The sequence below is a fragment of the Aspergillus multicolor genome (assembly GCF_047715735.1).
Source record: "Aspergillus multicolor strain CBS 133.54 unplaced genomic scaffold BDW74scaffold_16, whole genome shotgun sequence".
In the NCBI taxonomy this organism is placed as follows: domain Eukaryota; kingdom Fungi; phylum Ascomycota; class Eurotiomycetes; order Eurotiales; family Aspergillaceae; genus Aspergillus; species Aspergillus multicolor.
Window position 1 is genome coordinate 550455 of NW_027395967.1, and position 22435 is coordinate 572889.

At 52.2% G+C, this 22435-nt stretch overlaps 9 protein-coding genes across 9 annotated transcripts; 4 read left to right on the forward strand and 5 right to left on the reverse strand.

Moving 5' to 3' along the window:
- Positions 1-696: 696 nt before the first annotated feature.
- Positions 697-3178, forward strand: BDW74DRAFT_185831 (uncharacterized protein; the record flags this gene model as incomplete). Its single annotated transcript, XM_073731131.1, has 6 exons — positions 697-754; positions 802-827; positions 889-1226; positions 1278-1469; positions 1513-2647; positions 2697-3178. The coding sequence occupies 6 exons, from the start codon at positions 697-699 to the stop codon at positions 3156-3158; spliced, it is 2211 nt and encodes a 736-aa protein (XP_073582933.1). The 3' UTR covers positions 3159-3178.
- Positions 2793-5112, reverse strand: BDW74DRAFT_155255 (TauD/TfdA family dioxygenase). Its single transcript, XM_073724803.1, has 3 exons — positions 4540-5112; positions 3900-4482; positions 2793-3853 (listed from the first exon to the last, which is right to left on the reverse strand). The coding sequence occupies exons 2-3, from the start codon at positions 4442-4444 to the stop codon at positions 3199-3201; spliced, it is 1200 nt and encodes a 399-aa protein (XP_073582934.1). The 5' UTR covers positions 4445-4482; positions 4540-5112; the 3' UTR covers positions 2793-3198.
- A 2306-nt stretch (positions 5113-7418) lies between these two features.
- Positions 7419-8654, forward strand: BDW74DRAFT_32939 (uncharacterized protein). Its single transcript, XM_073732535.1, has 2 exons — positions 7419-7755; positions 7828-8654. The coding sequence occupies exons 1-2, from the start codon at positions 7681-7683 to the stop codon at positions 8395-8397; spliced, it is 645 nt and encodes a 214-aa protein (XP_073582935.1). The 5' UTR covers positions 7419-7680; the 3' UTR covers positions 8398-8654.
- A 344-nt stretch (positions 8655-8998) lies between these two features.
- On the forward strand, positions 8999-10132 carry BDW74DRAFT_179299 (uncharacterized protein; the record flags this gene model as incomplete). Its single annotated transcript, XM_073729437.1, has 2 exons — positions 8999-9835; positions 9911-10132. 2 exons carry the CDS (start codon positions 8999-9001, stop codon positions 10130-10132), a joined length of 1059 nt encoding a protein of 352 aa, XP_073582936.1.
- BDW74DRAFT_155260 (Zn(II)2Cys6 transcription factor) lies at positions 9932-11980 on the reverse strand. Its single transcript, XM_073724804.1, has 3 exons — positions 11711-11980; positions 11344-11640; positions 9932-11282 (listed from the first exon to the last, which is right to left on the reverse strand). The coding sequence occupies exons 1-3, from the start codon at positions 11942-11944 to the stop codon at positions 10332-10334; spliced, it is 1482 nt and encodes a 493-aa protein (XP_073582937.1). The 5' UTR covers positions 11945-11980; the 3' UTR covers positions 9932-10331.
- Positions 11981-12810: 830 nt separating this feature from the next.
- BDW74DRAFT_155261 (uncharacterized protein) lies at positions 12811-13064 on the reverse strand (the record flags this gene model as incomplete). The annotated part of the gene is made up of 1 exon (XM_073724805.1): positions 12811-13064. A coding segment is annotated over exon 1 (224 nt), but the record flags the coding sequence as incomplete, so codon positions are not given.
- A 2207-nt stretch (positions 13065-15271) lies between these two features.
- Positions 15272-15959, reverse strand: BDW74DRAFT_155262 (uncharacterized protein). The gene is made up of 2 exons (XM_073724806.1): positions 15789-15959; positions 15272-15691 (listed from the first exon to the last, which is right to left on the reverse strand). The coding sequence occupies exon 2, from the start codon at positions 15599-15601 to the stop codon at positions 15320-15322; it is 282 nt and encodes a 93-aa protein (XP_073582939.1). The 5' UTR covers positions 15602-15691; positions 15789-15959; the 3' UTR covers positions 15272-15319.
- Positions 15960-15983: 24 nt separating this feature from the next.
- BDW74DRAFT_155263 (uncharacterized protein) lies at positions 15984-16655 on the forward strand. The gene is made up of 2 exons (XM_073724807.1): positions 15984-16440; positions 16559-16655. Exon 1 carries the CDS (start codon positions 16040-16042, stop codon positions 16388-16390), a length of 351 nt encoding a protein of 116 aa, XP_073582940.1. The 5' UTR covers positions 15984-16039; the 3' UTR covers positions 16391-16440; positions 16559-16655.
- A 3914-nt stretch (positions 16656-20569) lies between these two features.
- On the reverse strand, positions 20570-21730 carry BDW74DRAFT_155266 (chitin deacetylase). Its single transcript, XM_073724808.1, has 3 exons — positions 21298-21730; positions 20873-21240; positions 20570-20807 (listed from the first exon to the last, which is right to left on the reverse strand). The coding sequence occupies exons 1-3, from the start codon at positions 21594-21596 to the stop codon at positions 20755-20757; spliced, it is 720 nt and encodes a 239-aa protein (XP_073582941.1). The 5' UTR covers positions 21597-21730; the 3' UTR covers positions 20570-20754.
- Positions 21731-22435: the final 705 nt, after the last annotated feature.

The window sequence follows — 22435 nt, forward strand, 5'->3', positions numbered from 1 at the left end:
TTTCGTGTGGCTCCTGTTCGGTTCGACTGCGGCGAGCTTTACCCGACTCTGATGTCAAATATGAGAGCATAAGGAAACGTTGCATAACGGGGTTGACGTCTCCGCCACTCTATGACAGTCATGTTGACGGTTAACCCAATGACCATCCGGTGACCCCGTCACTGGTCGGAAACCGACTCAAAATCTCGAGTTAAGGTCTGTAAACTTGCGATCGCGGTGGTGTAGTGTCGACGTACGCAAATTCGGTGCCCATGCGACGTAGCTTCGTCCTAGGCCAACGTTTTTATAAACATAACGCGCAGACCGAGATTCCACTTGGCATTCGAGTCATTGTCAGCAAGTAGTCGGCTAATCGGTCCTGGACGTAGATTTATTGCAGGGTCCCTCAAGATGATTTTCTCGGTCATTGTAGTTCAGAAGCAAAAAGGATGTCATCCCACAATTTTTTGCTGGTGGATGGAAGAGAAGCTGAGCTGAAGCCATAGTGACATTGAGACACGGCGAGGTAGGAATCTGAAAGTCAATGATCAGCAAAGAAAACGTGCAGATTGATAAATTCAAGATGTAACTCGGCAAGAGGTGAGTATATACCGCGTTTTGAGTTGGCAAGTCGGTCGAGACGATGAAGAAGAGGAAGGAGAGGAGAGGAAACGCGACGCGACCCCGCAGCCGACGATCCGTCCTCAACACCTCGACATGGAGGACAACCAGCCACAGCAATTGCAGCAGCGTCGAAAAACGCGATCCAGAACCGGTGAGCGTCCTTGTGCAATAGTTCGGCTTGCTCGGCTCATTTTCTAGGTTGTCAGATCTGTCGTTCCCGAAAGGTAAGCGACCCGGATCGCTTCCGTGACGCGTCTCGCTGAAGCCGCTCACTAGAATTTCTAGGTAAAATGTGACGAGCGCCCAAATGGCTGTTCCAATTGCGAGAGAGTGTCCGTTCAGTGCCCCGGCTATGGGCGTCCGATAGTTCGACGAGCTGATACCCCGAGGGCGCGGCGAACGTACCGATCTTGTACGGAATGTCGGTTGAGAAGGGTCCGATGCTCGGGTGAACGACCGGCTTGCTCGAGATGCAGGGATAAACAGCTTCAATGTCGATATCTGGATAATGCCGCGCCTGCTTGGTCACAACGCCTTGCAAGCGCTGCCCACCCGCCGAGTACGCCCGACAGAACGAGTCCGACATCGAAGGAAGATGAGCCCCGTAGCTCGCCTTTGGATTGGTAATGCGATCCAGCCTTTTAGTAGTGTAGTAACTGATGTTGGCAATTTAGGTTGACGTCTCCTGACCTGCCGGAAAAGGCGAAAGTGGCAGTCCTGGTCGACAACTATTTCGCTTACATCCTCCCGATTCGATGTTTCGCATTCCTTCACCGGCCTTCGTTTCTACAAAGGGTTGACGAGGAACTGGCTCCAGATTCAAGCGCGAGCGCTTTGCTTCATATTGTCTGTGCCTTGGGTGCCCAGTAAGTGCCATGTATGAACCCTCCGACTGGGCTAACCTGGCAGATATTATGCCTTGGAGTTCTGTACGACTACCTATAACCTGGCCCCGAAATCAGTTCTACATTCCGGCAGTCAATGGGCGACGAAAGCATACGGTATGGTCCTCAAGGACTTGGACAAGATATCTGTCGACAATCTCATGGCCTCTCAACTCATTTATGATCATGCTCTACGAGTGGGCAACTTTACCAAAGCGTTCATGCTCGGGGGCATTACGGCCCGCATGGCTCAAGCTTTGCAAATCAACCTCGAGTACTCCATCGACGTGCTTTGCATAGAACCTGGTCTAGCCATTTCTACACGGGAAGCACGCCGTCGCCTAATGTGGAGTTGCTTTGTGACTGACGCGCTCCTGGGAAGCGGAGTTGATCAGCTCATGCTGATTGAGGAGAGAGACATTAAGATACAGCTCCCTTGCAGTGAGAACCGCTTCGTCCAGGGATCTCCTTGCATTACGCGAACACTCGATGGTGCTGTCCTAGGATTTCTTCCAGCGGAGATTGTTCCCGTCAATCCGGACGAGAACATGGGAATTATGGCTTCTTTCATCCAACATATTCGCATTCGCAAACAGGTTCTTCGCTACATCAAGCACCTCGATAAAGCCATCTCACCTTGGCTTCCCAATTCCGAGTTCGCCGTGCTAGATAAGGCTTGTTGGGACTGGTACAATTCCCTCCCGAAGCACTTGCAGTGGACGCCATCGACAATTTACGCGCGGAAAGCCTCGTCACAATTAGGCGCGCTGGTCCTTCTTCACTGTTCTCATTACCAGACATTGTGTGATTTATATCGGCTAGGAGCGCCAGCACTGTTTAAATTGCGCTCGGCCATTGAATTTCCCCCAGAGCAGGGCAAATTTCTGCAGAAAATGCGCTTGGACTTGTACGAGGCAGCGAAAACTATGGCCACGATCATCAGCGAAGCCGAGCGTCACGGGCCGCATGTCTTGTCCGATACCTGGCTGCCGACTATTACCTACGACAGCTCTCGCATAATGTTGTATTACCTTACTCAGCCCATTAACCCCAGCGAACAGGAAAGCAAGGACCTAGTAGTCCAAACCATCCCATATCTCGAGAGCAACATTCGAGCCCTGAAAGCTATGCAATCTTTGAACGCTGTCTCCGAGCGTCTCGTACGTGTTCCTTCATCAACTTGACAATGCCACCACTAACGGCGCTCAGTGCAACCTTGCGGAAACCATGTTGAGGCTTCTAGGGTCGGAGGCCGAAATAGCCACCCCTGGACGAAACATTGTTCCAGATGATTTGTATCCCTCGGAGCCAGATGAAGCCGGGAGGCAGAGCCCCGCGGGAATCCCAGCTCAGAGCGCACCTGACTACGTACTGAATCCGCTGACCATTTATCGCATGGCGCGGAGAGCGATTCCTGAACGACATGCACCTGAACGCATCGTTTCCGTAAGCATGGGGCCTACTTTAGACATATCTCCGCCAACGTTCACAGGGGTAGACGAATTATCGCTCTTTACCTCGGACCTTGGCTGGACATGGCAGCCAGCAGAAACTGCTGTCGACTCTGGCTTCGAGCATACGAACTTACATCCGTGGGTGGGCGGGTCGCATCTGCCAAATGGATTACAAGATGCAAGTGGCTGGGGACAACAATTTCTGTTCACATCGTAACACTGGTATATACATTGAAGCCAAGGCTGCACTGAAGTCATCACTCTGCATCAATGGGGCATTTTGGTGGTTGATCACCCGTTTGAATCCCGCCTCTCTTCTTGTTGTCGGCATCGGCGAATGGAATCCTCCAGCCTCCCTCGCTCTGCGGCACTGCCAACCATAACCTCATGAGGTGTCTCTGAGGCCGCGGGTTTCCCTCCTCATCGAGAGATCCAGGTGGGTAGTCGGTGTACGCGGTGCGCGCATGAAAGACATGAGGGTTGTGCAGGAACTGGATGTCGCCCGGCTCGAGGATCATGTGCAGTGATAACTCCTTGCATGTCCGCTCCAGTACTTCGATGGCGTACTTTTGCTTGTCCGACAGAGGAGGAATTTTCGCATCCGGCCCGGAGTTGAATCGAGCTAGCGACGTCGCATTGTTGGGGTCGAACTTGCCGTAAACTCGTGGGTTCGGGCCAGTTTCAAGCCAAAATACCGCTCCACGGTACCATGGCAACTGTCCCTTGGATACCTCTCCCTTCCGGTCGAAGTACCAATTCGGCTCGGCCAATGTCCTCACAACGTCTGGGTGTTCCCGCTGCAGCTTGTTGTAGACGTTGTGCGTTGAGGCAATGTCTGATTCACCACCGGAGAGCGACTTGGCTATGCATAGAAGACCAACCATGTCTCCGGCATCCGTGTGGAAGAATTGTCTGTGATGGTTAGATGCGATGCCAAGAAGAACGATGCTGAGCATACCTGGCATTCGTCCGGTAGATGCGGACCTTAAATGTCTGCGTAGGGTCCTCTCCCAAGTCTTTGACATGGCCAAGGACGTGACCACGCCCGTTCTGACTGACAAAGTACCCCAAGTACGTGCCAAGCCCCATGTAAGCGACGGCAGACTTGTGCAGACCCCACTGCCTAACAGGCAGGTTCCTGAATCGGAAAAAGCCCTTTCCATTAAGCAAGTCCTCGCGCAGCGCATTCATTCTAGTCGACAGAGCGGGGAGCGGAAATAAAGCCTTGGTGATTCCCGTCAAGGGCGTACCCGACGCAATGAAGGCATCCGCTGCAGCCCCAATTTCGGTGTTTTCTTCATCTGTGAACGAATGCGTCCATTTCTCGGGGTTGTCTCGATACTCGGAAGCGTCCCAGACGGTCGGTCCCACCATTTGTTCTGGGAAGTCCTCGTACGGACGGAGGAGCGACCAGTCTGGTTCATGCTGGCCAGATGTCTTTAGTCCGTCAGGGAACAACGACAGAGGAACGGATGTTTCGCTTGTGGTGATTGTCGAAGACATTTTGCGAGACTTGAAGGTATGGATAATGATTCACGAGCCTCATGCGATTGTGAGGATTTATTTATACTTGAACTGTGGAGTTGCTGTGAACTGACCCTTGAAACACGGCTCTTCGCTCTGCGCGGACTGTTAGCCGACGGCCCAAGCGACGATCCGCTCTCTCCATTTCGACGGCGCATATATCGACAGACCTCAATAGGACCCAACTACATCACGAAAATCAAATGTCGAGCATTCCACTGTGCTTAAATAGTTCCAGATGTTCGGAATTCACAGCAATAACCCTTGTCAAGCCTTATTGTGCTTAAGAGACGCTGTTCGGCTACTCGGGCGAAATAAGCGACGTCGCTTCCCGTCGGGGTTGTCTCCGTCACGCCATTCAGGCTAAAATCTAGCAATGCGCCAGGACTCTTGCATCATCGTCGGATGAGCTTACAGGACCTATCTTTACGATAAGACGAACTGATAAGGCATTGATGAAAGCCTACACGCTTGATTGCCCTCGGGAGCTGATCTAGAGAGAGTACCCTGAGCATCAATTGATTATTTGTATCGACAACCTTTGTATAACTATTTCTGACATGCTCACGGTTGAACCATCAAATCTACGCCCAGTAGAGTATATTGGTACTGCCTAGTTTATATCAGCATATTCCGATACATCTTCAGCGCGACGGGCTCTCCTAAAATCCGAGTCGCATACAGCGGTGCTGGGTGGCAGAGCTCGCTGAGAGTATAGCCGTCTGTTTGTCATACCAGCATCGGGCTGCGCAGAGCGATTGTCAGACATGATACTTTCCCCAGTATGCTGTGACCCTTGCTGGAAGAAACCCAACACCGCGTTTGTATCGCCAGCGCCCATGAAGGTGACTGACTGGGCGCCGAGGTTGCTGTCTCCGAACCTCTGATCGACGCCACCTTGTAACTGCTGAGTCGCGATGCCGGCGAATAGTCTCGCTTCCTCCGCCGCCATGATGTTCCCAAACTCAGATTTGTATTGCGCATGCTTCTTAACTCTATTCGCGCTCTCACGGCAAAGGTTCAGATGTTCCTTAAGCGCCGAGTCTTGATCCGCAAGTCCTTTTCTCTTCTCCTCGCCAAGCTCTTTGCCCATGACGTCAATTGTAATCTGAATTCTGTTTATCCGGTCTGTTATATCTTGCATGACCTTGCTGGCCTTGCCCTTGTATCTTTCGATCGTCTCGTGGCTATTCGTGGATGCGACACTGGCGAATGAGACTTAGCCTTGCAATATCGCCATTTGTCAGGGATTAACATGAAGCATACAGAACCAAGCTGGTGAGAGCGAGAGTGAGACTCTCTCGGGCCAAGCTTATATCCATCCTGAGATTTTCGATGTCGTCCTCCTTAAGTGCCAACCTCGTCCGGTCTCCAAGACTGATCTTGTCGGAGTGCTTAATTAAGCTGCTCAGCAGAGATTTCAAAGCATCACACTTGAGCCGGCACCGATCCAAGACGGGTGATAGGTCGGGATAGCGTTTGCCTATCTCGCCGGCCGGCCCCCCTAGGTGCTTTTGCAAGCTCTCCAGGATTTCGACAGTCATTAGAATGTCAGACTTGGCTCTCTCCAGGACGTCCGGCGCGTCAGTAATGCCTTCAATGATTGCATAAAGCTGCTTAGCCGCTCCAAGGACGGCTATAACACCAGACACAATACCGAGTGGCTCAGCCATGTTGCTTGACGGTTTCGAAGAACAGCCCAAATCTACTGAATCCACCTCAGCTTACTCGTTTCCCCCGCACTTATCATTACTGACCGGTCTCACAAGCAAGGCTGGCGGCTCAACAGCCAATCCTGAACAATCACGTGTAGACTGTGCTACACACCATTGCTCTTGGAACCCGGAACCTTCAGCTGAATGATCATCCATGAGACCTTCTCATAAGCGACCATTTTGAGACGGCACAGGAGGGTTGTCCTCGACTATCACAGTAAAGGAGTCAACGGCAACTAACCTATCTCACGATGGATCGTCAACTAGGTCATATTCACCAGACTTTCGGTGAAACCAGCCTCGGGTCAAGCGCCACTGCACTTCAAGGCTTTTTTCAAGGATGCAACATTACCACGAACGCTGCGTTGACTCCAGAAACGCTCATGCAAATTGAGCTACTTACCAAGCTCCTTTCTGCTACCCATCGACCGACAGACTCATCGCGAATCTTCATGAGTGTCAGTCAGCTTGGCTTCCTTGGTGGAAGCAAGAACAAAGTCCTGCGGGACCGCAATGCCAAGTCCGTTATTGGAAACATAAACAATATTCTTCAGAGATTATCGCAGCCATCGAGTTCAAGGGATGCAGATGAGGATACGTCAGCGCTCATGCAGAATGCTGTTCAAGTATCTCACTCTAAATCCGATGATGCCCTAGCTATGATTGGAAGAATTTTGCATGCATCCACCGAGGTACACATCAACAGTCAAGCTATTAGTAAGTTTGTTGCGATACCTTTGATGGGCTGCTTATTAACTCAGCCATAAAGTAAACCGCAGAAGCCGCCCGGGAGATTTCGAGCTCATGAGGATAGCGAGAACTTCGTACGAGCATCAAGTCCCCCATTGCAAGGTGCGCATACAAGCATGGAAAACCGAGTTCGAGAGCAAGAAGGGACACAAGAGAAACTATGAGCGGCTCAGCGCCAGAGTCGATATCCACCCCGAACTTGAGGGAGACAGCGAGCGAAAACCTTACATATCAGTCTATTTCCACCAAACTGTGGATTCCGACCATCCGATGACTCGGACGACATTCCTATCCCCTATGATAACAGCGCGAAGAATGATCCCCAATGATTCTCTCGTTTTCCACCGAATTAGAGCGGGTGATTTCGATGGTTTTCGAGACCTTCTCCTTAAGGGCGATGCATCATTGTGGGATTGTGACTCTGAGGGTCGCTCTTTAATCACTGTAAGACATACAAAGAGGATATTAGGTTTTACTGACTTTTTCAGTACGCAGTTTATAGTTCTTGGCCCATGATCTGTAGGTACCTGATCGAAAATGGAGCGGATACAGGTTGCATGGAGAAATCTATAATAATCCGCAAGAGAGAGGGTTATTAGTAAATGCTTCCTAAAGAGAGGAAATAAGACTGGCCTAACATTGCATAGTCCCCTTCTAGACCAAGTGTTCTATGAGGATTACGCAGATTTCGCATTAAGTGGGTGGGAAGAATATGGAGAGTTGCGTTACCGCGCAAATGAATGCCGAAGAATGTTACTGGATGCTGGTGCCGATCCAACCCTCAGAGGAGAAGGCTGTTTCTTCTTGAGAATGTTGAGCAGGATAGTAAGTCTACACCGGTTGTCGTGTGACTCTGCCTCCTTACTAGCATTGGACACTAAACTGTAGCCATCACAGCATTATGGACCAAACATAAATGTGCATACCTTGCTTAGTCTTATCTTGTGTCACAGCTCGGACTACCTGGTGACGCGAGAACGTGACTCCCTTGGTCGGACACTCCTACTTCAATACTGCGCAGATAATGGGGAAGTATACTCGGGTCCATCACGTCGAGCAGTCAAAGCTCTTCTTCAACTTGGGTCCACTCTTCACGATCGAGATCATGAACTTAATACCTGTCTGCATATCTTGCTGGAGCATTTCCCGCAAATCCTATCTGGATATTCAAAAGAAAAATATACTAACATAGCCATACAAAGGTTCATTAACACCATGATATATATGCTACGCCGTGGTGCAGATATCAACGCGGTGAACAAAAACGGCGAAACACCGGGTGACGTGGTGGACCATATGCTTGACTTTCCGCTATCAAAATGGAGTGTGAAGTTTAAAAGCGTTTTGGACGTTTGGAACGCTGTGTTGCATGGGTATTATGATGGTACCGCTAATGAAGAGAGTAGTGAAGACGATGAAGACTATGAAGGCGATGAAGGAGGCGTTGCCCTGCCAAAGGAAGAATAATGCTGTGGACTTTCATGGCCGAAAGCTCACTGGCTCGCAAATGATTATAGTCCTACAATACCAAGGGATGTTTGGCAAATATGATCTGCGCCTTGACATTTTCCAGTCTCCGTGTGCCGTACCGCGGGTGAATCAGGGCTGGCCTGGCCCCGGGATTTGGGCCGACACATTGAGCCCGCGCAACTAGAAGACTGACTACAAGAGTCCTGCAGATGTCTGCGGAGAAATTGCTAAATGCCAAAAGCTTACTCTCGGGCTCTGAAGGAACGACTGTCAAACATCAGTCAGCCGCCGAGACTTTGCAGGCTGTGCTCGCATTCTAAACGAGCGCCAATCAGATCCCAGGCCCTGCAAAAGTATACAGCACCACTTCTCGCACTCTCGCATTCTCGCATCCACGATGAATGGCTTGATATGTACAGTGCATGGCTGCACTGAACGAGCGATGCGAGAAAACGAGCTCAGCCTCAGTCCAGGCAGACGCGTTGAGGCGATACCCCATCCCAACTATATATGAAGACCGGTCAATTGGTACACGGTGCAGTCACCAACATCATCTACCGTACCATCTATCTCGAGCTGCACAATCTAGATTGCCAACATGTACATCAAGCACGATATCCACGCCAAGCGCGCCGTCGACACCGAAGAAGACGACGACTGGAGCCTCTTCTTCTTCACCCCGTTTCTGGCTGCCTCGATTCTCTTCGCCGCGCTGTACCTAGTCCCCCTGCTCTACCACCTCTACATCTCCTGGACCGCGCACAAAACCTCGAGTGGCAAGTACTTCCGCTACAGCTTCTCGGCGCCCATCATCATCGCGGCCCTGATCGAGATCATCGCGTACGCGCAGCGCAGTGCGAGTACACAGTCGACACAGGATATCGGGCTGTTCGCGACGAGCCAGACGATGATTGTGCTTGCGCCCGTGCTGGTTTGTGCCAGTTTATATGTGCTTCTTGGACGGGTTATTCGCTCTACCTGCTCAAGTCGAGAACAACCGCAAGCTGGGGATGCTGGGGGGCGGAAGGGTGAGAGGAGGAGGAGGAGACAAACTGGAAGTGGTACCGGTACTGGTACCAGTGCGGCACTAACTAGGGAGGAAGAAGGAAGACAGTCAGAAAAGAGTTTGGATACGAAGATCGCCGGCATAATCCGCATCTCGCACCTCCCCAAAATCTTCATAACCCTCGACATCGCAGCCATGCTTACACAAGGCGGCGGAAGCGGAATCGCAGCGTCCGGCGAATGGAAGGGGAAAATGGAGGAGATCGGGACGGGCGTGCTGATCGGTGGACTGGCATTGCAGGTCGCGACGTTCAGTGCGTTTCTGGCTGTTGTGCTTAGGTTTCAGAGGGCTGTGTTGGAGAAGGGGGAGGAGGGCATGGGGATGCGGATGGTGCTGAGGGGGGTTTATGGGGCGGGGTTTTTCATTATGGTATGCTTCTCCCACCTAATTTTTCCCTTTCTTACTCTAGAAGGGTGATTATGCTAATGAGAATGGGTGAGGTAGGTCCGCTCCATCTTCCGCCTCATCGAGTTTGCGCTCGGTACGGAGTCATATGTCATGACGCACGAGTGGCCGCTGTACGTGCTTGAGGCGGTGCCGATGCTGCTTGCGTTCATGGTACTGGGGTGGTATCATCCGTCAAAATGGCTTTCGGCTGAGAGTTCAGGGAACTCGAAGGCGAGGACGTGGCATGAGAAGTATAAGGGTGGGTTCTTTCAGAAGTAGAATTCATACATCGAGGTGGATATCGGATGGATAGTAGGAATTGGGAATGCTGGGGCATAGATCGATTGATTGTGTTAGCATGCATTAGGGTTATGTTGGAGGGCGAGGGGGCGTCTGCTGGTGTTTACTTCCCATGCTCTTTTGTTTCAAGCGTCTTATATGTTTGTCTAAATGTTATTCTCTTTTAGGGCGGGTTCGATCAAATATTATATAGCTTTAACATCTCCTTCGACACCCACCGCCGCAACCACTCAATGAACCCCTCAAGCTCATGATTCCACTCTGGATAATTCCTTCTATGTCTCTCGACTTCTGGAAGCAGATCCAACGCAATACAACCCACTAAGTCCCTGACCAACCCCTTCATCTCGCTCGACAAGCTGGCGTATAGGTCTTCCACCCACCGGTATGACAGAAAACTCCCACCACCGCTGGGTATACTCCGCTCGCGCGCGAGCTCCATGTATACCGGCCTCATGAACCTGTCGATAGTAATATAGTGTAAGAATAGGACACGGGAAATATGGTCATCGGCCGCCACAAAGCTCATGAATTCGGCGTTACTCATCTCCTGCCATGCCTGATAGATACCCGCGAGGGCCAGAAATGCATGCCGATGTGAGAGCAACATCCCCTCATAACATCGACTCAGCGCAGCCCAAAATGCAACATGCGCCGGGGTCTGTAGCAGATCGCGCAGATTGTCCAGCGCCTTTTGACAAACCCTAATTGTATCTGCATCGCACACAGCCCGCATATCGGACTCCAGCCACGACGTAATCATCCCCTCCATCTCCCCCGCATTCTTCAGGTTAAAGATCTGACTCTCCCTCTTCGCCTCATTTGCAAAGTACCAATTCGTGACTAGTCCACATCCGCGCACCATGACGGCAAAATCGATGGCCCCGTCAGCCATATGGTGCGCTTGAAAGGTGAGACTGTAGCAAGTCGCTAAAGCGCCGTCCATTTCAAGTACTGTAGGGTTGGATTTTGAGAACGTCTCATTGAGTGCGGAGATGGCTTTGCCACGGTGAGAAATGGCGAGCGAGTGGTACTGTTGCCGTTGCCTGGCGGTAGTGTTGGTATTCAGGGTTATGAGCGCGCAGTGGGAGGCGCCGAGGGAGAGGAGGGCGTGCAGAAGGGATGGGCACTACAACCACATCTTGTCAGCATACTGACTCCATTAGCTCGAAGGGGTATCTGGGTCGTACATCATGCGCGAATGCTGGAATCGTTGATAGCCAGGTCGCCTCGTCGCCGAACGGGAGGTGTGGTCGGGCATCGACGAGGAAGTGGTGCCAAAAGCGGAGATCGTCGCCTGTAAAAGGGGTTGCTGCAACTCTAGTAATCGTGAGAGATGGCGATAGGGACCTTTCATCGTTGGGGGACGTTGAGGTCGACTTTGATGAATATCTCTGCAGCCGCGTATCGGAGCCGGGCGGAGGTGGGTATACGCAGTTGAGCTCCTTGTGCAGGCAATTGCCGCAAGCTGGTTTCGCCTCTGAGCACTGTCAATAAACACTATTAGCCGGGAGGCTTCGGAACGTAAGTTAGAAGTGTTCGAAGACGTTGTCGCACCTTGACCCTCCGACACTTGCAGTTATAGCATCCCCGGCGAGACTTTGTATGCGGTCGCTTGACGCGAGTCCGGGGCGGGGTAGACGTGGGCGTAAAACCACTTTGAAGCGTCGATAAGGTTCCGGTCAGCTGTCTTTCATCGAATAAGGGCCAGGGTGGGAGGAGAAACGAATGCTCTATCGCAAGGTCGGCTGGCGTGAAAGCTCCGGAGTACTCGATCTCCATGGCGGCCATCGATCTTGAGGAACTATGACCTGGAGGAAATGAGACAACCAGGAGGCTGAATTACCAGAGGACATCCCGAGAACGGGCGGCCTCTTGATCTGGACTCTGGAGGCAGCACTTTTCGAATACGAGGTCTGCCCTGCGCCACGCTCAGTCCACCAATGGCTGACTTGGAGTTCGCGGATTGCGACTTGGCAGAGTCATTGACACGAGTATGCAGGAAAACGTTAGGCAAACTTCTAGGTTTGAGTTGATTCAGGTTGCGGTTTTATTGCCGCGGGGCTTTCGCGTTATCAGGGAAGGTGCGACCACAGCCTTAACCATCAAGGTTGGTCCTACCCCGGAAGGACGGGATAAATCATTGTTTTGGGGACCAGGGTTAGGTATCTTGCCTAGCTTGGGCTCATAGTTGCTTTCTCGCCCTGAAGTTGTCCAGACAGGCAGGGGTACGAGTTGGCCATGGTAGCTAATACCTATCAAGAGACGACCGCTTCACCTCATTGTGTCTGGTCAAGTAATACACGCCGCGAATAACAGATACGACTCAACAAGACCAACCCAGTATAAGGATACCAGCCGGCACTTGCTGAAATACACTATATCTAACGGAAAGAAGAGATCCTATCCGCAGTGCACCACCGCCTGACAAGAGGCCACCTTTAACGCCAAAACGCACCATTGAGAGCGCAAAAGTAAGCCACCAAAATCAATATATATACCCCCCATGCCCCTCCCCCCAAATAACACCGATGATTGCGAAACCACGCCATAATATGCGGATCAATGTACCCCGAATCCCTCACCTCCTTCCGCAAACTAACGCCCAAACAATGCTGAACATGCTTCTCATCAAGCCACGTATCAAGCCTCGCCCCCAGACGCTTCGCATTAACGCTCACGGTGCGATTCATCATGTACGCGCAGTGCTCGTTGTGCTCGCGCTCCGAGACAAATAGCCAGCTGGGGTAGCTTGCCGGATCCCCGTGCAGGATTTGCTCCTGCGTCACAATCATAGTCCCGTTCAGGTCTTTGTAGAAGTCGAAGTTTTTATCTTTTGTGTGGAACTCGTGCATGGCGCTGTCAAAGCAGGCGTTTGGGACCCAGCCGTTCATGAGCAGGTCGAAGGAGCAGTCGGGTGGTGTGGCGGGGTATTTTGCTTTGGGGCAGATGATGTAGGGGCCCATTGCGGCGTCGGTGTGGATGGGCAGCGGGCCTTTGTAGCTGTGTGATTCGATGAGGGTCTGTACTTCGCGGGGGAGGTGCCGCAGGAGCAGGAGGGTGTAGAGGGCTGTTGTGAAGAGGAAGAGGAAGGTCGAGGCGAGGGCGCAGGCTGTTAGGGGTGAGATTTGAAGGTTTCGCAAGCGGTGTCTTGCTGGCCTGGGTGTTCCGTTGAGGAATCCAATGTGCTCTTCTTCTGTGTAGGAGTTTCGGAGGGTGTCCAAGTCGGAAATGTCGTCTTCGAGCTTGGGCTTTGCGTACTCCGTTTTGATGGCGATAAGAGGAGACGGGTAGGTCGCAGGTGGCAGGGTGCAGGTGGCAGTCAATCGGCGACAGACCTGTGGGGCATATAGGAACGAGCTCTTTGTTAAGTAATAACTAATCTCCAGGCCGGCTGCAGGTCCCTCCGAGTTATGCTTCTACTTTGCCGCTGGAGAGCGCGTGGTTCGGGGTTCAGGTGGCCGAATTAGGGCTCAATAGGGTCATGCTTGGCATCTTTATTGAGACGGACTGTGGCACCAGCTGCGCTTATTGATCCCGCTCTTCCACTTATTCAAGGACCCTGTGTTACCGACCCGGAAGCTTCCCAGCTGCTGTTTCTTTGTCCTGCACGTGCTGCCCAAGTATCTGCGATTCGGCCCACAGTACAGATGTCGATGGCGTAATCTGCAGCCAATTCATGCAGCGGCCGTCGCTATGCAGGGGCAAGGGCCCTCGACTCGTACTAGCCAGGCCACATTACATTAGGCAAGACGAGGGCTGAACAAACCTTGAAAAGTACGCCTGCAGCGAAGCAAAGTCATTGGGATCACACAGCCAAGCTTCCACGGTTGAGACTAAGGCGCTTTGCTTCATCAACCAAACAGACGAATAATCGCCCCAAACCCAGGCTGATACCTGCAAAGCGACAGCTAGTTACACCGAGGTAGGTGCTGTCAAGCATCTTGAACCCGATGCCTTTGGTCTGTAGTTTCAGGTGCGGTCATGGAAGGGCGTGGGTGTTTGTTATACCTAGGACCTAGTACGGTACCCTTTAAAAAAAGTACGTAGTAGTTTTCTGTTCATGACGGTCAAACACACAGATAACAACCGCTCAAAGACGGCACGAGAGGCAGCCAGCATCTTACAGGCTTGCTTTGGGCCGAGACGGCTCGTCCTTTTTGTCCGCGATATTTTGAAAGCGACATCGCCCTTGGACATACTTTCCACCGCATTTAACGCGGCTGAAGAAAACCAGGGACAGAGCAAAGCTTCCTGACTGTACAGCACTCCCCAAGCTGGAGGGTTCATCGTGATACTGGCAGAGGAATACTGGGAGTGTATTTACGAAGTTAAGGTAAGGCAGAGCTTTTTTTTTTATCTCTTTTTATCTTTCTTACTGTTCTTGTTCATCAATTGACAACACGCTCTACTCGTTTTCAATTCACAGTCTCCTCCAGTATCTTAGGCCACCTGGGTCAATCAAAAGCTGAACAGTCTCCCAGGCTTTAACACGGGCCCCATCCTTCAACATCTCGATTGCGCTTCTCTTAACCTAAAACTGGGTTCTGGATTCTAGATTCTGCTTGCTCCTCTGATGTATCGCCACGAGGCCTGGCGCGGCTCCCCCAGTGGATATTGCGTGAAGCCTTGCATGTGAGGGCAAACAGTATAAATTTGCTGGCGAATAGTGCGGCGTAGCTGGAAAGGTAGGGTAGCAGAAGCTCAATCGCGTGACGCGGGGAAGCAAGGTCTACCTGCCATAATGTAGAAGAGGAACAGACTCAGAACCCTGAGCCTTTTGTGGGTAACTCCTCTCACTCCGATGTTTTGCATATGTATAACTCATAGGGTGCGGTCTGGGGGGACGGACAACTGGCAGAGAGTCTCATCTTTGGACCTCGAGGTCGTGTGTAACTTATTCAGATCCAAGTCATGTATGGTAGTTCGTGAGATTAACTAGGGTGAGGACCGCTGCTACGGATCAATATTGCCAGAACAAATGTATTTTACGCGCAGTCTCACAACAAAATTTCTACGATAAACACAGCATATGAAAGCACTTTTCTCGCATCCTTCTCTCCTCAGTCAACTACCGTGCCGGAGTTTCTAGAATCAATACTCATATGACCTACCATCCGAGCGGCAACTGGTCCGTGATTATTTCCAGGCCGTCGCAATATGCTTCTACTGTACCCGGAGACACAGTCTACAAGCTAGAGTCCACTTCAATTGCCATAATCTGTTCGTTTCGTTGCTCTCAGTGGCCTTCGGCCGGCTCTGCGGACCGGCATCAGGGTCTTTCGCAAAGGCAGCCCATGTGTCGCGCATATACCCGCTGAGATATGGTATATATTGCGTGTTGTTATCCCAGTAAAAGAACGGGTACGTGCCGAAGACCTCAGGGACCTCGTTAGCGTGGATGGCGCCACGGCCAGGGACAATGAATTCAGACGAGAACGACGCCATGTAACGGTACTTCCAGGTCGGGCGGCCCTGCGAGGCGAAGTAGCGAGCCAGCTCGCCGGTTGGACAGGTGAAGACTATATCGGTGAAGATCTGTATGGGAAGAGGACGAATGAGCTGAAGACTTCTCGTGATGCTAAAGCATGGTAGCGGCTAAGACCTCGGGCTTAGGGGAGTGGATGGGACTCACCTGGCCAGGTCGTCATACTCAAGCGGATTGTGGCCGGTCATCGTCCTCAATTTACTCTCAACATAATCGGCTACAAGTCTACCCGTGGCCTGACGAAGTACCTCATGCAGGAAGTGATCCGCGTCGTCAGTCAGGTTATGTATGGCGCTGTACACCATGCGACTCGTCTCGTCGTTGTTCGTGCCAACGATGATCGGCATGTCTGCAAAAGTGCCATCCTTGATGCCATCCGAGACGTTCGCAACACAGGTATGCCCGCCCGCCACCGGGGGGGACGACAGACTCATCTCCGACACGTACTCGCGCACCTTCTCGGCATCAATATCGCGCATGCAACTCACAGCATCATCTTCCCCGCTACAGCCAAATTGCTCACAGACATTTTGGTAGCTCTGCCCCCCGTCTCCGAGGAGGAACCGAGCCTGGGACTCGATAATTGCGGCGCGGAGCTAGGGAGGAGAAGGGGCGTTTGCGACGAGCTACTTGACCGAATATCCGCCTGCAGACTCGCCGAAGATGGTGACCTTTGCCGGATTGCCGCCGAAGTAATTAATGTTATTTTGGACCCATTCCAGCGCGAGTCGCTGGTCCAGGAAACCTAGATTTTGGGCGTCGGGGTCGTCAACGTCAGGACGGTTGGGGAAACCAAATACTAGAGCACGAAGAGCAAGGGTCAGTAAATTCCGATAAGGGTGCATGGTCTAACTAGATTAAACTGAGCCAGCACCAGGACTGTATAAGTTCATGAGGATTTTGGGGCGAAGTCGTACCACTGAGTCGATAATCGTGCGTCACAACAATAGCATCGTTGTTGATCGCCAGAGAGATCCCATTGTTCCACTTGTTGGTGCCTGAGCTGGTTTGCAGATTCCCGTATAGTGGCAATAAACAAAGAGGGTCAGTGCTGGGAAGGGGGGAAATAGTATAACAGGTAAACAGGAAGGAGAGTTGGAGAACGTACCCCATATACCCAGAACATAACCTCCTTCTCATTATCCGTTGCCGCATCCGCCGGCGTATGCACATTGAGATACAGGCAGTCCTCGCTTTGCTCGGCGTCGTCAGAGTCCCCGTGGAGTCCTGAAATATGCAGCGATGTCAAAGGCCTCGGCTGTGTGAGGCGTCTATTAGAATTTCCCCGGTCGGAGAACGATCAAGCAAGACAGGGGTCAGGCAAGCTTCACGCACTGGGTTGCGGTTTGACCTGCTGCATGCATATGGACCGGGGGGTCTGCGCAGTCAGGGTCTCCCATGCTGAGGCGGGTTCCGGGGTAGCAAAACGCTCGGGCGGGTTGGCAAATGGAATCCCGATGAAGGCATTAGCGGTCTGCGTGTCGCTGGGCGTGTTGGTCTGCGAGAAGGTGGTTCTGATTACGGTGCCAGAGGGAAGGACGACGGTCGGGTTGTCTGCGTTTACTGGGTATGCACCAAAGGCAATAACACATGTAAGGACAAGGACGCTCCTTCCCATGGTAAAGTGATGCATGGCGGGTGGTAACAGCGACCCGATGCACTGGGTCAAGTGTCACGAGGAAGATATTTTGATGGCGCAAGAAAGGGACGCTGGGGAGCTAGCTTAATACCCCAAGCTACCTACCTGGGTATAGTAGATGGTATCATTGACATGTGCGCACAGAGCATAGAGCATAATTGCACATGTGTGCGGTGATGCAACTGGGGGGTTAGGTGCTGGTCGTGATGTGGGTGTCAGACACTTGAACAGGCTGCTACCCTTCACGTATCGCGCTTTGACTGGGAATCGACCACGCATTAGACGATCTAGGCGCCGAAGAAGTGTGTATGTCGTGCTCCAAAACCGGAGTTTGCGGTGGTTCCAAAGCGCAGAGTGTAGATAGGAGAACATTATAATGTCTCATTGCCCTCAAAGTCAACCTTGGAAGGCGCTGTTCGTTTTGCAATATTGGTCAGGTATATGTCGAAGTATTTTCCTACGAGGATCGGTTGAGCTTCTTCCAAGGTTCACTACTGGGTCCAGGCGTCGCAGGTTGTTCATATGAACATCCCGTAGACGTAATCCCTAAATAAGGGCCAATGTTGCAATCTGGGATTAGGTTGGCCTCCGGCCGAGCAGGAGCTGATCAGGTTTTCATCAACATGCTGTTTTAACCTTTAAACCCCCCGGACCCATCCCTAGCCTCCTGTACCTAGGTACACACGCTAAAATGATATCATGACTAGGCACCCAAAAATAACTCCAGCTCGTGTAAGCCTCTGTCGTAAGTCCAGTCAGTACGTCACGCGAGAGGCATCTCTCTGAACAGGTACGATACAGCGGTGCTCGACTATACTCAATGCATGTACAACAACACTACTTTCCGGGAGCCATTAAGGACGGAAGGGACATCGCTGATAGTCCACAATAAGAGCACATAGCAGCTTGCAAGATAGCTATGGAGGATTGAGGACGAACCCGTCTACGTCTGCGACCCGTCGGCTTTCACAAATCTATGTCCGGTGCCATGAAGTCAGATTGCAACTGCAACTGCAACTGGAACCCAACCGAGAGAAGCTATGTCGTCAAGGTTTCTCGTGCAGGTCCCTCGGCAGTGAGGCTTGACATATCGCCCAGTACATATGCACGTTGGACCGGACATTCTCGCGCCCCAAGCATACCATGATACCCAGGGGTTGATGTTCGCATGACCAAAGCCAGCCCAAAACAGCTGTCGTCCCTGGGCTCGGCTAGGAAGAACTTCGAGCATCTCATCCTCGCGGTCATCTGGGTTCCTCTCGTCGATGCGTTACCGATTGCCGGCTCAGAGAAGGATTCCAATCTACGATCAGAACCCAAGGAAAAAGCTACCCCAGCATCGCGAGAATACGGAGTCGCCAAATCTAACTAGAGCAGATTGGGCAACTGTCGACTCGCTCCACTGAAGGCGGCTCTAGGGCTGAGCAGCGAAACCTGGCCTCGAAAAGCGCAAGGTTGCCGAGATACCTTACCCAACAACCCCGAAAGTGCGAGACCAAGCACTGATCAAACAGAAAGGATCTGCGCTTCGACGAAACTCCACCACGCTCGAGCTACTCTGTATACGCTGCTGCTTCCTTGTTCAGACCCTTGGCGCGGTACTCCGTAGCATACAAAACGCGGTGGCAGGAAAGGGCCCTGAGAAAAGCAGCAGCGTCGTAAAGTGTCCTCACTATCACGGCATATAGCTCCAGATGTCCACCCCGGCATCCAGCATCAGAAAGCAAACCCCGGTCCCTAGGGCTGGCGGCTGCTGGGCCGTTATTTATTTATATCAACAAATCACTCTCTCTCCCAACTCCCAAGACAGCAGAAGACGAACCGGTTCTTTGACTTACGGCAGTAAGTGATTGGCCCGCCTGCATCATCAACGCTACACAGAACCGGGGGTATGTCACACGCGAGCGCAGCCATCTCATCCCTGATTCGAGCGTCCAATCCGTTCATGCACGACAGATCACATTCTAGCAGACCCCCACCCGGGGGCTTGGAACTGTGGCGCTTAGGCAGGTCGAAGATAATCTTAGCACCCCCCCTCCTGTCGCTTGCAGGCGAATAATCCATCTAGTGGTTCTCCCAACCTCGACCGCGACCTGGAAAAGCAATGCAAATCCGACGTGCATGGATCCTGCTGACCTGGCGTCTGCCAGCCACCCTAAATTAACCTGATCGGATACTATCTTTTGCATAGCTAACTTTAGCCCGCAATGTATGGCCGCGACGATGCCAGCGCATTGACTATCTTATTTATTTAATGCATAGAGGATTGCGTTAGGGCTTCGATGGATGGCCCGTGCGATCGCGCTTGCTCGGGCCAGTTTACTGTTTGGGTATACGTATAATTTCCGAACCTGTGCGTTTAGTCCAAACAGCAACGGACTCGTAAGCCTGTGGATCTGCGCTGCGTGCGAAATGTGATGGGTTCAAGCAGCGTTATCGTCGGTCGAGGGGCCGGGTCGAGGCTTTGGCGCGGGCAGATGACTCGAGCTCGAGGTCGAGGTTGAGTCGGCAGAGATCTAGAAACAGAGTCAAATGATAGTCGCTTCAGACCTGGGGGAAACCAGTGGAGATGGGGCTCAGCGCCTACCAGTGCCACAGTGTCCGAATTCCGAAACTCTACCACACCTATGGTATGGTTCGTAGATTATCGGAGCTGGAATTTCCCGAAACCCAGTAAGTTATCCCCAGTTCAATCAACAAATCACAAATGCCGTAAGCCGATCCAAATCGCAAAGCGCTAAGTGTTGGATAGGTGTTGAGTCAAAGCCCAGCGCAATCAAACAAGACGCACGGACGCGTCATACAATATCTCTGTCGCTAGGGATAAACCCAGTACTCCCGAACGTCGGGCGGCATCAGCGACCCCCTGATTGGATTCAGACGCACCAGAACCCACAGCATTGGAAAGCGGGCGAGGCTCGTGTCGCACAGGCGTTGCGATTAGGGCTGGCCCCATCCCCGGGCCGAGGGGGCTGGGTCCGCTGGGCAGGCCGAGGCTGATAGACCCAGGGCTGTGTGAAGTTAATCAAGAGGATATTAATAAGCGATCGGAAAGGCGAACTTGTGAGACGAACGATCGATCGAACCCAGAAGGCTGGGAGTGAGATGTTGCTGCTGACGAACCTAGGGCTCGGGGTTCGGCCCGCCGTTCATTGAGTTGAGACTTTGATTCACCGGTTATCCTCCGAGACCAGTCCCCTTACCTGGGATGGGTCTGAGCACTTTTTTTTTTGCGTAAGGGGAGGAAATTGTTGAGAGGGATGATGATCAGCGAGGAAATATTGGAAAGTTGCAGTTGGGTCATAATACTCGTAAGTGGATTAGTATTACCTGTGCCGCAGTTTTATCCCGTCGCTATACCAAACAGACATCGCAATATGTAACAAATGAAGCAGTATGTAATGAAGCAATATGTAAAGTGAAGCCGGACCAACCCGTCGAATCAATCAAGCCACCTCTCTCAGAATATCAGTATCACCGGTACCACGCGCTCGACGCCTCACCCAGACACTCGCCCACCGTCGTCGCTACAACATTATTAGCAACTTTCACTCGAATAAACTGCAAATAGAAACGAAAAAGATCAACGTACCGATCAACCCCCTATTGGCAACCTCATCCAGCATGGCCCTCGCCAAACTCGCAACAGTCCAATAATGAATATCGTGCGAGAGCACAATACTCCCGCCGGCATCAAGCTGGTTGACAAAATTACTAAAGCTCGTCGCGATAATCGCATTCGGGTCCTGGTTCTCGTAGTCCTTGGTGTCGATGCTCGCCGAGATCACCCGGTAGTCGTAGTCGCGCATGACTTGCAGCACGGCGTCGTTGGTCTCCAGGTATGGCGGGCGCATGTACGAGGGTGTTACGCCGAGAGCTGGGCGGATTACGGAGTCGAGCGAGGACATTTCGGAGACGATACCGTCGTAGCTGAGGCTTGTGAGGGAGGGGTGGGAGTATCTAGGATTTGTTAGATAGAGGTTGGGAATGAGAGAGGGATTGGAATTGGGGGCGTACGTATGCGAGCCGACCTGGTGGCCCTCGCTGACCATGCGCTGCAACAAAGCGGGATTTGACGCCGATGCGTCGCCCAACACAAAGAATGTCGCGCGGGCGCCGTACTCGGCCAGCAGGTCGAGCAGTTCGCCGGTGTACTGGGAGGGCCCGTCGTCGAAGGTCAGGGCAATTGTGCCGGGGGCGTTGCAGTAGCTGATGACCTGGCCGACCGGGGCGCGCTTCGATAGGGATATCGGGACCGGGGATGTAAGGACATGAGTTGCAAGAGAGGCAACGAGGAGAGCGAGTGTGTGATGCATTGTCTTTTGTTGTTGTACCTGTGGAACTGGAACTGAAGGAATGAAACGAGGGCATGCAAGTAATAGAAGAATTACAACGCAGAGCAGCAGAAGGAAGGCAGGATATAGTTATATAGCAATCGAACGTACCCGTCCCATCGAGTCATGCAATGATAAACAGTAGCAAAGGTACCCTGTCGCACAGATCTCTTGCCTCAGCTCCCTGCACGCCCAGCAAACACCACCGGCACCAAGGGGGCTGGTTGGCCGATAAGCCCACCCTTTGTGAGCTGTCTCGGTCGCTAGTGGCTCGCCTTACGCCGCGGCCAATAACGCATCCTGCCCAGTTGGGTGCGATCAGCAAATACGAGGCCTGACATTACCCAGGATCCGATCTGCAGCCGGGGATGCGCCGCAGCGGGTTGTTAGCCCTATTCTGTGTACTTGCAGGCGATGGGCGGGAGTACGGGTAAGACATTTAGCTGCTTTGGGTAGAGAGTCCCCACTTCATGCACGTCAACAAGGGATGGAAGAAGGAGCTAGTGTGGAGGGAAAGGAAGGGATTATTGAATCAATTTTTGGGGGAAGGTGCTGTCCTTGCTGAGATGGGGGGTCTGTTCAGAGTGTGAGCTCATTTCCCCCAGCCTCAATCTCAACCGCAACGGTTCTGCACGTCAACAATTTTCGATACTCCCAAACTTTTGAATAGGGCTGGGTCTGGGTCGGGCGGCTGCGTGCATGGCATAGCCCCCCCTCGATGAACATGGCCTCGAGTGCTATGGGCCCAGCCTTCTTTGACTCACCCTAGGCCGATACTAAATTTCGACATGCACCGCTCCATCCCCGCTTCAACGGGCGTC